Source organism: Hyperoodon ampullatus (assembly GCF_949752795.1).
Source record: "Hyperoodon ampullatus genome assembly, chromosome: 16".
Lineage (NCBI taxonomy): Eukaryota > Metazoa > Chordata > Mammalia > Artiodactyla > Ziphiidae > Hyperoodon > Hyperoodon ampullatus.
In genome coordinates, this window is record NC_136929.1 from 13,724,144 (window position 1) to 13,739,285 (window position 15,142).

The following is a 15,142-nucleotide window of genomic DNA, read 5'->3' on the forward strand; positions in this document are numbered from 1 at the left end:
TCCTTTAATACCATCTCTCATAAATTGTTAGCTCCAATAAACAAAAAATACCAGTAAGCAGATGAAGGTTTGGACAGCATAAACTTGATTTAAATGGACATATATAATATAGAACACTGCGCCAAACAATTTCAGCATAAACTTGATATAAAAGGACATATATAATATAGAACACTGCGCCAAACAACTTCAGAATATACCATCCTTTTAAGAACACATGAGCTATTTTTGAAAATCGTCCACGTAAGAGGCCATAAAATGGGACATCCCTGGTGGCGCAGTGGTTAAGAATCCGCCTGCCAATGCAGGGGACACAGGTTCAAGCCCTGGTCCGGGAAGATCCCACATGCCGCGGAGCAACTAAGCCCGTGCACCACAACTGCTGAGCCTGTGCTCTAGAGCCTGCAAGCCACAATTACTGAAGCCCACGTGCCTAGAGCCCGTGCTCTGCAACAAGAGAAGCCACCGCAATGAGAAGCCTTCGCACCGCAACGAAGAGTAGCCCCCGCACCCTGCAACTAGAGAAAAGCCTGCGGGCAGCAACAAGACCCAAAGCAGCCAAGAATAAAATTTTTAAATAATTAAATAATTTAAAAAATGCTTTAAAAAAAGAGGCCATAAAATACATCTCAATGTATTTCAAAAGTTGGTATCATATAGATCATATTCTGTAACATAAATTAAGTTAAAAATCAAAAACAAAAAGATGTCTAGAGCAAGAACTGTATTTCGAAATAAAACACATGCTTCTGAAAAACACATGGATCAAAGAAGAAATCATGATGGAAAATTTTAAATACATTGCTGAATAATAATTAAAGTATACACACACACACACACACACACACACACACACACACAATGGAATACTCCTCAGCCATAGAAAAGAATGAAATTTTGCCATTTGCAACACCATGGATGGACTTGGAGGGCATCATGCTTAGTGGAATGTCAGACAGAGAAAGACAAATACTGTATGATATCACTTATATGTGAAATCTAAGAAATAAAACAAACTAGTGAATATAACAAAAGAGAAGCAGACTCACAGATATAGAGAACAAGCTGGTGGTTACCAGTGGGGGAGGGGAAGGGGGAGGTGCAATACAGGGGTAGGGGATAAAGAGGTACACATTTTTATGTATAAAATAAGCTACAAAGATATTGTACAAAACAGGGTATATGCCAAAATTTTATAATAACTATAAATGGAGTCTAACTTTTAAAAATTGTGAATCACTATATTGTATGAAACTTTCATACAGTACTGCTGGGAAGGTAAACTGGTATAGTCATTTCAGTAAATGATTTGTTATACCTTGTGAAGCTGGACATGTGCATGCCTTAAAACCAGCAATTCTATTCCTTAATATAGACCCAAAGAACCTTCTGTACACATGCACCAAAATACTGGTTCGAAAATGTCCACAGACCCATTGTTTGATAGACCGAACTGGAAACAACCTAACATAAATTAACAACAGAAAACCAAAATTGTGTTATAGTCATTCAATAGTATATGTTTGCATAAATAAATAATACAGCAGCTGCCTACACCAGCATGGGTGAATATTAAAAGCAATACTGATGAAATAAAAGCAAATTAGAAAAAATATTGTATTATTCCATTTATATAAAATCCAAAATCAAGCAAAACTAAAAGAAATGTATTGCCTATGGTTACATATATGTGTGGAGGTGTAAAGAAACCCAATGGTATTAATAAATACAAAAATCAGCAGTGTTACCTCTGAAAGAAGTATGAGTTCTGAGATGTGATAAGTAGAGAGGGCTTCTAAGGAACTGATACTATATTATTATTATTATTATTTTTGCTTATTGTAGTTTTTTTAACATCTTTATTGGAGTATAATTGCTTTACAATGTTGTGTTAGTTTCTGCTGTATAAAAAAGTGAATCAGCTGTATGTATACATATACCCCCATATCCCCTCCTTCTTGCATCTCCCTCCCACCCTCCCTATCCCACCCCTCTAGGTGGTCACACAGCACCGAGCTGATCTCCCTGCGCGATGCAGCTGCTTCCCACTAGCTACCTATTTTACATTTGGTAGTGTATATATGTCCATGCCACTCTCTCACTTCGTCCCAGCTTACCCTTCCGCCTCCCCGGGTCCTCAAGTCCATTCTCTATGTCTGCGTCTTTATTCCAAGCTAGGTAATGGTACACAGTTTTTTATTTCCTTATTATTCTTTAAGCTGTATATATATGTATATATGTGTGTGTGGGTGAATACATATATCCATATACATTATGCATGTATGTCTATATATTACATTCTTTTTATATTTGATCTATTTCAACAGTCAAAAAAAAGATTTCACCAAAAATAACACATCACAAAAAAAGCCAACTCTTCCGTTTTTCAGGTACCTAATAAAATTTGACCTAAGATAAATACTTAGTGAAGGTGTGGTCTTTCCGATTTAAAAAAAATGATAATTGGGCTTCCCTGGTGGCGCAGTGGTTGAGAGTCCGCCTGCCGATGCAGGGGACATGGGTTCGTGCCCCAGTCTGGGAAGATCCCACATGCCACGGAGCAGCTAGGCCCGTGAGCCATGGCCGCTGAGCCTGCGCGTCTGGAGTCTGTGCTCCACAACATGAGAGGCCACAACAGTGAAGGGCCCGCGTACCGCAAAAAAAAAAAAAAAAAAGATAATTATGTGATCTCCACAAGCCCCGGGCTGTTTCCTGTCACAGAAAAAATAGCACTAAATAAATGTTTGTTGAATTGAACTAAATTAAAATGTGCATAATACAAGGGGCAAATATGTGACACCAGCTATTTTGGATTGTCCATCTCAGCCTTTCTTTGTAACAGAGCTCCAATTTTCACTGTATACTTATCCCTCAACCACACAGTCTATATGCTACTGGGGAAAGTGACCCCACTCTTAGCAACCAAGGTGGACTCTGATTGGCTTAAGTTATTTAGTATCTTCCAATTCTTGACAGCAGTGTTTGGTTCAAAACAGTTAACAAAATACGAGCCAATGAGAGACAAGAAATGAGATACAAGAAAATATTTATGAGAGGTTTGGTGTGTGTGTGTGTGTGTGTATGTGCGTGTGTGTGTGTGAGTGCGTGTGTGTGTGTGATTTGTGGGGGTGAGGAATCCTCCTAGGTCTTCTGAAAGATACTCAGAGAGGCACTCGCTGTGTTTATTGAACACATGAACAAGACTGGCAACCAATCCCTGCCCCGAGAAGCTGCTAGAGCCACCTATGTGGCATCTGAGGATTTAACCTTAAATTAAGCCCCAGGTAGGTCAGGGCCAGCCCTTCTGGTAATATGGTTGACTAGGTAACTACACCAGTTGCTACAGAACACTTAGAAATGCCAAATAAAACACAACAAACATCCTTTTAAGTGCATGGCTGAGCCCAAAAGAAAGTAAGGGAAATCTCTCAGCCAGGCCAGTTGATGAGAGTAGGGTCACCTTCCCCAGCAGTATATAGGCTGCATAGGTGAGAAATGAAAATCCAAATGAAAAATAAAGTGGGAACTGAAGACCAGACAAGGAAGGGTAGACTGGACAAGGGGCAGAGATTGGTTGCCACTTTCTATGACCAAGAAGCTTGCATTTTACAGCCCATGTGGGGACAGGAGATGGTGGCTTAGGTCTGCAAAATGTCAGAGAGCTGCAACTGGGACCATATGTAAACTTTAAGGTCTAACCCTCAGAAAAATGGTCGATTAAATATATATATATGTCCTCACCCCCTGTAAAAAAAAAATACACACACACACACACACACTCACACACACATACCAGCAGCACAGGGTGATACACTGGTGAATGAAAGTTTATACAGGGTTTGTAAAAGTTTCGTCCGAGAATATATACTCACAAACGTGCTCTCACGTAGATTTGGAGTATGCATCTTTCATACACCATGATACAGGAACCTACAACCTGAAAATTTAACATACAATATTCTTGCCAGTAAGTCTCCTGAGAGTCATGCCTCCCATCTCCACCCTAAAGCTTAACCCAGGAGGCATGAGATTCCAACAAATAAACTCCTAAGAAAAATATGTTCACCACCCCAAATTACCAAATAACCCCCCCAAAATTCATCATGTAAAAGTCAACAGATATATAAAACAGATGTCTGAAAATAGATTTCAGATAATAGGACTACAAGATATAGAATAAAAATTTAGTATATTTTAAATTATTGAGGACATAAAAAGAGAAATTAAAAATATCTTAAAATTATGATCACTATCACAAAGCCAGGGAGATTTGAAAAATTACCACCTGGAATTTCCAGGAGTAAAATAATTGAAATACAAAACCCAAAAGACAGATTAACAGCTAAATAAGACCTAGATGAAGACAAAATCAGTGAACTAAAATATAGAGATAATAAAATTATTAATAAAGCAGGACTAAAAAAAGTATAAAATATGAAAGTCATGAAAGATAGAATATGAAGGCCAACATTTATTCATTTCAAGTTCCAAAAGAGCTATATATTTAAGATGTGGGCAAGGCAGACAATATAGAGACCAATGGGAAGAGAGAGAAATAAGATATTTAGTGATTGTTAAAAGATGCTTGATCAAACCTTGCCTGAAGCCCTTTCCATTCCTCAGCTTTTATATTGTTAGCCTATACATTTTAAAAATTATTTTATCCCATTTATGTTGAGCATTTTGTTCTTTGCAAGCTAAGTTTTCCTAGCTGATATTGGAAGAAAATAAAGATTAGACTAAGAAAGTTTAAAAAAAAAGTACCTGACCATTAAACATCTGGAAAAATAGACTCAGACAAATCCAGCTAAAAGTTAACAGGGAACAACACTTCTCCCATATTGCAGCTGTAAAGTATCATAACGATCACCTCTTCGGGTGACTACTGCTTTTTTACTAAGATGCTTTGGTTTCTAAAATCATTAACTATCAAAAACTGTTTGTTAGAAATTATATCAGTAAAAATGAAACATCCCTCTCTTGCTTAGAGGATCTAAGCCCCTCTGATACAGAGGCAGCCTCAATTTCCAACCCAAGTGCAGAGCTTCTAATAAGGGGTTTCTGGATACAATATTCCACATTTACCTTAACTTTGTAGTTCCCAAGGAGACAGGACCTTAGATCCACTTCACAGTCCAGAGTTGATGTTAAACCCTTTGCACACAGCCCAGCTTTTCTCTGAGCCTATCCAAACACTGCTTTATTTAAATTTAACCTAAACTCCTAAACTCCATTATCCTTCAAAATCCTGGGCTTCCCTGGTGGCGCAGTGGTTAAGAATCTGCCTGCCAATGCAGGGGACACGTGTTTGAGTCCTGGTCCGGAAAGATCTCACATGCTGCAGAGCAGCTGGGCCCCTGCACCACAACTACTGAGCCTGTGCTCTACAGCCCGCGAGCCACAACTACTGAAGCCCACGCGCCTGGAGCCTATGCTCTGCAGTGGAGAGGCCACCGCAATGGGAAGCCCGAGCGCCACAACGAAGAGTAGCCCCCGCTCACTGCAACTAGAGAAAGCCTGTGCGCAGCAACAAAGACCCAACGCAGCCAAAAATAAATAAATAAAATAAATAAATTTATTTTAAAAAATCCTATAATAACCTTTGTCTTTTCCTTTATTGGGTGAGATGCCCCACAGTTCCCCTGGCATGCAGTCTCCCTCATTGCATTGGTGCAATAGAACTGACTGCTGAATAAAAGGTCATTTCTGGTGATCTTAGGCTGATTAAGCTGGGACAGGAGACAGGGTGAAGCAAACCAAATAAACCAAAATATAAAATTATATTTTTAGCATTTGCCTAAAGATAGTCATATAGAGAGGAACGGAAAAGAGAGGAACAGAAAAGGTAAAGGCTAGTTAGAATCATTTGGTTGGACTGAAACTAGAGAGGGTTTTCATTGATGATAGCTTCTTAGAGAAGGCCAGCCTTGAAGAGAGAGAGAGAGAAAGAAGTTCCTTCATGTTCCATTAAGAACATGGAACTAGTGGCAGAAGTGCTTAAAGAAAAAAAGCCCCTTTTCTTCTCTTCGCAGCTGCACATACCCTTCCAGACTGGGACACTTCCTTGTTCCATGCGGGCGGCCCACGGGGCTCCCAGAAAATTGAGTGCAGCCTAAAACAAGTGCCAAAGCACACTCTGGGATCCAGCTGCCTCCCAGGTCTAGGGCTGAGCTCCTGGGCTGTATTTTCATCAGTGAACTGGCAGTCATAAATGTCAAGCCCTGATCAGCATAATCCCCTTAGCTCTTCCAGCTTAGTTCACAGCAAGGAAAGGTGGCACCAAGATTTCCTATTTTGGAAAAAAAAAAAAAACTGCTGAACTTGGGCTGGCATAATATTAGCAGTGTCAACGTTCTATATCGCTTTTATCTCCAGTAAGTTCAAGATTACTTAAGCATTTGTGGGAATTAGATTTCTTTGTCATCAAGACAAAGCACAACATTTTGGTACCTTCTCTGGTTGCTAAGCATGGCTGTTTTTCAGGTGGAGGAACTAAGCAGAGCATATCTGGTGTAACACTGCAGTAAAAATAAAGTAAAAAGTGAAGCATCATGAAGATGTAGCTCTCTGGTAGCCTCTGTTTCAAGAAACCCCTGCTACCCTCTCTTGCCTTCTTCAGGTCCTATGGCTTCAACCTTGAAAAATAAAGGTCATCCCCATCCTCACAATGCCTAGGTAGGCAGCTCAGAGTGCCTGGAACTCAGAGTATTAGTACAAATAAACACAGAGGAAAACTACACAAAAACCAAGCACAACTGCATTTTTAATAGCTTGAAAACTTTTCTATCCCTAACTAGTCAAATTTAGATTACTGTAGCCTCCTGGGCTCTCCCAGTTCATGTGTATGCTTTCCTTGTTTTCTTTTTTTGTGTGGTACGCGGGCCTCTCACTGCTGTGGCCTCTCCCGTTGCGGAGCACAGGCTCCGGACGCGCAGGCTCAGCGGCCATGGCTCACGGGCCCAGCCGCTCCGCGGCATGTGGGATCTTCCCGGGCCGGGACACGAACCCGTGTCCCCTGCAGCGGCAGGCGGACTCTCAACCACTGCGCCACCAGGGAAGCCCTTGTTTTCTTTTTTATACTAAGTATTTTATTGTATGCTGCTGCCAGTTTATATAAAACAATTACCCTTGTGAAACAGAAATTCATGAATATTCAGAGACGTAGATGTTAAGGACTGACAAAAGTCTGTAGAGTACGGCACGTGTTATAGAGACAGGCTTTTGTACTGGCTTCAAATTCAGCTTTCCTTTGAATATTCACCGGTTTATGAAAAGTGGTTTAGAAAACCTTGCAAAGATCCATTTTACTACAAAAAGGAACAGACTTTCTGAGGTCTGAAGGGATTTGAAGATACTCCAGTCAGCAGCCGGTCATGTTGAGCATTCTGCAGACAGAATTGTTTCAAATCTGCAGCTGCCTGGGAAACCTTCACAGGGTTGAGCCTGGCCTCCAGCCCGACCTGTTGACCCACTTTCTTCATAGCAGCGACGGTGGAAGGACCAGACATGGCGCACGCGACAGCTGGGCAGATCAGCATGCCCACGTGTATGCTTTCCTAAGCAATTTTTAATGCCAAATATGTTGATTTTCTTGACTAAAAGCATACTGAAGAAAAAGCATTGTAAAGGTGTGTGTGTGCACGTGTGTGTGTGCATGCGTGTGCGTGTGTGTTGGGGGGAGAAGGGTGTTGATTCTAAACTGAACACTGAGAGATTGTTTGAGGACACAACTTTATTTTATAGCAATAGTTTTTGGCATTTTAAATAACTCAGATAGGTCATGCATGGATACCCTCTATCCCCAATGGAAAGCATCATCACCCAATTCCATCAGCTTTGCAGAAGGTGCAAAGCTCACCTCACCTGCCAGTCTCTACGGGTGTCAGCCTTGCATGAAAACATGACAGCCAGCATTTCAGAAAGGAAAGAGATCTGCCAATTCACCTACCTTGTATGTTTCACAGACAGGAAATTTGAAAAGGTTTCAAGTCCCAAAAGTTTGGTTGTTTACACTGATCCTGCCTCTGATATGCTGCCGGGGCCTGCCACCTGTCAATTTTGTCCAACCTACCCAAAAAAGGAAGCTGGAAGGGTGCATGTGCCATTACTGTAGAATATGGGATATTAAAATAAAAAATATTCCAGCTCTTTGATTTCCTTTGATTTTGTGGGTAATACAATAACCAGAATGAGATAGCTGAAACCAATAAAATCTGATTTATAGCATTAAAGGCAATCTTTATAGCACTTATTTATGGTACATTACATCTAAAATCCAATTTCACAGGCTGCTGTTTGAAACTTTCTTTCAATCATAAATACACTACATACACTGTACCTCAGTGCCATAGAGTTAGATTATATAAATGTCTGTACCCCCAGAAGGTATTAAAATTTGGTTACTATGGTGGTGAATGAGATTGACAGTAATTTTCCTAACCAAGTCTTCAACCAAAAAGATCCAGTCAGCACTTGATAAATACTGAAACTGCTAGCACTCCTATCATTAAACCAAAAAAAAAAAAGAAAAAGAAAAAAAGAAAAAAATCACTGCTCAGATAACTCTATATTCTGGAATGAAATTAACTGAAAAGAAGTCGTATAGAAATGTGATCATTGGTGATGCTGAAGGATACTTGCGTTAACGTTGCAGGGTATATTTTCAAGCCAATGAGCAAAAGTACTTTCTTGCACGACATCATCGGTATTAAGAAAAGACACATGGCTAGGTCTATACATGCTACTTTGGAAATATAACCTGAAGTGTCTACATTCATACACTTGAATGTTGAAGACTACATTCTGTTCAATTACTATAATCATTGTCAAAGAGAGGGCAAAGAATACATGTTGACTTTCAGAGAACTGTCATTTGAATCTTAAGCAACTTCCCGTTGATTTAAAAAGGGTTTTATCTTTAAAAAAATTCAACTCTCCACACACTTTGCTTGCCATGCATCAGATAAACGTAAAGAGAGGCTGGGATCCTCGCCTGGTCTGATGAGCAAGCGAACTCTTGCTCTGTGAGAGATCACATCCCTCAGCACTGAAGTTTTGTTTCCTAAATACATTTCAGCCTCATTGTCATCCAGAAATATGTACCATGCACCCATCATCTGGCTTATGTGCTATGCTGATAAGTCATTCGAGAATAAAATTCAGGACTCAAATATATCAATAAATGACAAAAAGTGGCAGAAATAGTGAATAGATTCAATACCCAAATAACTGCCAAGCGTTGTCCTATGCCAGGAGTGCATTGGGATACTGTGGGGCTTGAAGCTAATACAATTTGAAGTCCTCCTTAAAAAAAAAGAATACCTGGGCTTCCCTGATGGCACAGTGGTTGAGAATCTGCCTGCTAATGCAGGGGACACGGGTTCGAGCCCTGGTCTGGGAGGATCCCACATGCTGCAGAGCAACTAGGCCCATGAGCCACAACTACTGATCCTGCACGTCTGGAGCCTGTGCTCCCCAACAAGAGAGGCCGCGATAGTGAGAGGCCCGTGCATTGCAATGAAGAGTAGCCCCCGCTTGCCACAACTAGAGAAAGCCCTGGCACAGAAACGAAGACCCAACACTGCAAAAAAAAAAAAAAAAAAGAATACCAACTTCAAAACTTAATATTATTTATAAGGGACTTGTATATGTGAAAACCAGACACTTAAGCCTCATTAGTGACAAAGTAAAAGTATTTCTGGATCTTGCTTTTCCCATATCATTTCTGATCCTCACACAAGCCCAGCAAGGACAGCATTATTCTTCAGATGAGGACGTGAGGCTCAGATGTGTTGCCCCAGAGGACTCTGTTAGGAATCCGTTCATTAGGATGCAAGCTCAAGTTTGTCTCTCTTGAAACCCATGCATACTGTTGCGTTTCAGTTTAAGTTAATGGAGGTTTGGGTTGTTATCACCTGTAGTTCCCCGAGATGGGGTGGTGTTCTTGTTTTAGCCCCCAGAGAATCCTCTACAGCAAGTGAAGGCTTAAGCGTGAATCACAGTCACCTGGAAGTCTTGTGAAGTCACAGATTGTGAGCCCCACCTCCAGGGTTTCTCAATCAGTAGGTCTGGGTGGGGTCTGAGAATTTCCCAGGTGATGTTGATGCTGCTCGGCCAGCACCATGCATTTAGCTGCTGACCTTGAGAAACTGAGCTAATTCCAGCATTCTGCCCATCTATCTTCTTCCTCCAGTGAAACCACAGTTACTGTAGTTCAGGAGTACTCAACCAGCTCAGCTAAAATGGAGCTAAACCCCAACCCTTCATGAAAGATTTCAGCTGGACTAACAGTAGTCGGAATACAAAATATGCTGAGAAGGAAAAATGTTAGTGAAGAATTATGTTGGAAGAAAAGATAGTATTAAGATGCAATTCAACAATGAGAAACTCAGTATATTTAAATTAGCCTCACTATAGCACAAGTTAAAACTGTTATGTAATGGTAGTTAATGAAAGCTCATATAAATACCCTAATTTTTCTGTAAACTAATAGAAAAATAGAATCAATGAATATGGTGAGAAGCCAAGGAAAGAGAATCACCAGGTGGGGGTGGGGGGAAACTAAGGGACTAAGGGCATGAAATGTCATTTGAAATTGAGTTAGTAGGGTTTAATCAAGGTATTTAAATGCATTCTACAAGAGAGTACAACCTACATTCTGTATTTAAGTGATATTCAATATAATGATGATGGACTTTTATTACAGGAAAGCTATTCAGTGATGCTTATGAAACGACTGTAGACAAATTATCTCTATGACATACTACAAAAGTCACATCCATAAATTAGTTTAAGATGTCAGCACTAAGTATATTCAGGTTTGAAGGACTTTAGTTCACTCTGAACTCTTAATGACCCTTGAATATGTTTACGGAGAGAAAAGGTGATCCTTTTGCCATTAGTATCTCATGGATTATTCTGCAGTAAACATCCTGTGTATTTGCTCTTTGGTTGGAAGCCTAGGGGGCTCTTGGTTTATTCAACAAAGAATTATTGACACTAGGTACCAAGGATACACAAATTAATAAGATACTTATTCAAAGAATTAGCCAACTACATTATCCTCTTTCTATTCTACTTGAAGAAAGGAAATAGAATTAATACAACTATCTAGTAATTCATCTCAGAGAAAGAAAAATAACTTGAGCTTTGGGTTTATGGACTTCTTCTTCTGATAGGTGTACAATCTATAGGAATGGATGGTCAGAGATTCCATAGTTTTCTCACATAGTGATCTTTGTATTGGATAAAAGACTAGGTTTTAAGAAATAATGTGAAGGTGGGCCCCTTGTTATAATATTTTCTGCTTCCAGGAGCAGAGGTTCTTGGGCAGGGTTTGTGTGCAGTGGAGTTTACACAGGAATTGTTCAAAGAGTGGGAATTGGTGGCGATTCTGATAATGAGAAGAAATCAAGAGTTTTTCCAAATAGGATCACAGATTTTCAGAAAAGGAACCAGTGATTTTCTGAGGAGCTGGTAATAAAATTTGCCTTTGATCTAAAATCATACAAAAGAAAGTTCCGCATTTTCCTAGAAAATGTACCATCAGTGGCAATAAATCTTAGCTCTAACCTCCTGTCAATTATCTACCTTATGGATCAGTGCACAAGAAAACAATGAATTCTCAACAATTATCATGGGATACAGATACCTTCACATAAGAGAGATTTCATAAGAAAATAAATATATGCTCTATAATATCATTTAATACCACTCTTGCTTTCTAAAAATGACTTCTATAAATTTATTTTTCACTCCACATTTCATAGGCAGATGGTTGAAAAAAATACTCTTTAGCAAAAAAAAAAAACCCCAAAACAAAAAAGCCAGTTTTTCTTCCCAGTGTCAACTGTGTTTCCATTAATTTACAATATCTGAAAATAATTATTTTCATTCTCTTTAACGTTGTTAGCAGAAAAACAACAATTTTTGTGTAGTATAATTAGGGAAATAAAAAATTCCTATTAGAAGCAGATCATTTAAATGATGCAACTGCCTTACCAAGTAAATTTCAGGTCACATATATCAAATGGTGCCACGGCCAACATGAAACCAGCTTTTGGTACATTCCATCTGAGGAGATGCTGCCCATTTGCAGAATGCCTAGGATAACATGTCCAAATGCACTTCACACGTGTCACAAGGTCTTAAAACTTTCATGCTTCACTGAAATCTTCTAACCGATTCCTCTAATGGTTGTGTTTATTCTGCTTCATTTACTTTCAAGTTCACATCAAGTCTCAGAACTCTGAACTAGGAGAGACCATGGAGATGATTTAGTCTCTTCCCTTCCAAATCATCTTCAGGTGTGATTAACTGAGACCCAAAAAATCTAGTGAGATGTCCAGTGTCTACGTCTGGGTGATGAAAGGGCCAAGATTGATCGAAACTCTGGTCACATGATTCACTGTCCATCGACGTTGCTCTCACTGTGCCATTTGATCAATGATCTTCACAGAGCCCTGATACCTTCTTTGGAATTACATGTTCTCAACAGCAATCTGAGTGCAACGCATTTGAAGAGCCAGTAAAAAGAGAAGCAGGAATTTGTACATGGAATTCTTGAAGTAGCTACCCTTTGTCTAACCCACAGAACTGTTACTAGGATCAATTAATATAATGTAGGTAAAGTGATAAAGTGACAGGCTTTGTACACCAGAAAGCATGATACCGATAAAAGGAATTTTCAAGATCATGAAACCTAAGACGTTATTCTGTGAAAGTTTTGTAAAGAAAAACTAGATGTCTTGCCCAAGATGTATGGAATATCACAAAATATCTATGGCAAATTGTACCCACAAATAAAATAACTGGATACATTTTAAAGATATAAACAAATGTTAAGAATAATCTTATTACAAAAATGTATCTGAGATGGAAACAAATCTGAAATTCAGCAAAAATTTAACCAGTGTTTGTAGAACTTTGGTTGCTTTCTAAAACTGTAACAAAATGTCAATTCTCAGAGGAAGAAGTTAAAAATAAAACCATAATCTCACATTTTCATAATTAAAAGGAAATGCATTTTCAACTGCCTATAACATGATAACATCATTTCCTGTCAGCAATTTTTATACAGATGCAGTTCTGAGCCTTCAATAGTCTTAAAGCTATTTATAGCGCTAATAAGAAATGGGATTCTCACAAATTAACAGACCTTTTTCCCCCGTGAAAGATGAAACTGAACAAAGATTTACAACGTGGGAAGTTTCTATTATTCATGCTTTTTTTCTGTCTGGAAAGCCTGTAACCCACTATCATCACCAATACCCACCCCCGACGTCGCTCCCAGACCTGAGTCAGCCTTGCAAATACTCGCTAGCCTCTTAAGACACCTAACTTCCTCTCCTCCATCGAGCCTTCCTTGTCACCTCTCTGTCTTTGCCTGGTTCTCCAAACACATAACTCTATGTTCCTGCTGTCCCCTGCTAATAATCTTTGTACTTACTTACTAGTCTATCACAGTTCCCTGGACTTTGAACTCCATAGATGTAGGAGTACCTTATGGATATGTGTACTCACAGCACAGCACAGTGCCTGGCACTTGTGATGATCAAGATAAGCTTGCTCACTTTGATAAAGCTAACCTTCCTCATCAAACAGCTTTTTATTGACTATTTCCCACAGTGAAATTAAAAAGAGGAACTTTTAGAGACAAGCTTTCTTTTGATGAATTTGCTCAACTCAGTACATGACCATAAAAAAGCAGTCAAGTATTGAATATTTAGTATTTACTGCTGAGTTTACAATAACAGTGTTCTAACAGAAAATGGCATCATGCAGGCAGATTAAAAAAAATCCAGAAAGCACACACAAAAAAAGTTGTGTATTCTCAAAATAAATAGTATATGGTGATTGAACAGAAACAAACTTTCTGATTTTTATCTTTCTGTATTTCCACTGGTTTCTAACACAAGAGAGATTCTGTACTACCACCTCAACGTAATGTGGTCAAAGTTTATTTATTCATTGAACACTGAGCCAGGCCACATCCTAGGTACCAGCTCAACAGTGGACAAAACAAAGTCCCTGCTTTCAAAACACAGCACAACTTAGTAGTGGTGAGGGATGCAGACCACCTGGGTTTGAGTTCAAGCTCCATCACATACGAGCTGTGACATCTTATGTAAGTTACTTAACCTCTCTGGCTGCAATTTCCTAGTCTATAAAAATGGGAACAATATTACCTACGTCATGGGTTGTTATGAGTATTCAGTGAGTTAATATTTGTAAAGTTCTTTAAAGAGTGCCTGGAATGTATGATATAAGTAAATGCTTGACAACATTTCAAGGTGCTTCAATTCTACCAAAAAGAGACAGACACTGGGAGGGAGGGAGAGGCAAGAGGGAAGGGATGTGGGAACAGATGTATATGTATGACTGATTCACTTTGTTATAAAGCAGAAACTAATAAAAAAAAAAAAGAGACAGACACAAAACACATACATATGTAATTGGTCACGTGGTGATTACTGCTGTGAAGACAGTAAGAGGGGCAAGGGAAGAGAGGATGGAGGTCCTTGCTCGCTCACACAAGGTGGTCTCCCCCAGAAGGCCTCTCTGATAATGTGACTTTTGAGCAGAAACCTTAATAAGTGAGGAAGGAGCTCTGGAAATCTTGGAGGAGTGTCACAGGCAGAGGAACCAAGTGAACTAGCTCTGAGGACGAAGACAGCTTGGAGCATTGACAGAACCACAGGGGACTAAGGAGAGGTGCTGAAGCAAAGCCAGTGAGGAGGAGAATGGCCAGGGGCCAGGTCAGAGCAGGAACAGAGAGAGGAACCCCGTAGGGCCTTGCAGCTCACAGGAAGGAGCACACATTTTAACGAAAAACCACTGGAGGATTTAGAATGGAAGGGCAATGCTACTGGATTTTTTTTTTTATGAGAAAAAGTATATAACTTTATTGAAAACATTAAATAGAGAGATACACCATGTTCACGAACTGGAAAATTCAATTTCATGTTGATGTTGATTTTCCCCAAATTGATCTATAGATTCAGTTGGGGTCCATTCACTATGGTGATTTTTGTTGGTGGAACTTGACAAGCTGATTCTAAAATTTATATGGAAGAGCAAGGGCCAAGTATAGATCTTAGGAGATCATACACAGGGGTAGATAAAATGATCAGTGGGACAAGAG

At 39.5% G+C, this 15,142-nt stretch overlaps 2 protein-coding genes across 2 annotated transcripts in view; both read right to left on the reverse strand.

Moving 5' to 3' along the window:
* Nucleotides 1-15,142, reverse strand: part of HS6ST3 (heparan sulfate 6-O-sulfotransferase 3) — a gene marked incomplete at both ends in the record, with an annotated part of 665,466 nt that overhangs the window by 178,665 nt on the left and 471,659 nt on the right. The gene's annotated exons all lie outside the window — the stretch shown is intronic.
* LOC307065282 (guanine nucleotide-binding protein G(I)/G(S)/G(O) subunit gamma-5-like) lies at nt 7,308-7,508 on the reverse strand (the record flags this gene model as incomplete). The annotated part of the gene is made up of 1 exon (XM_079722119.1): nt 7,308-7,508. The coding sequence occupies one exon, from the start codon at nt 7,506-7,508 to the stop codon at nt 7,308-7,310; it is 201 nt and encodes a 66-aa protein (XP_079578245.1).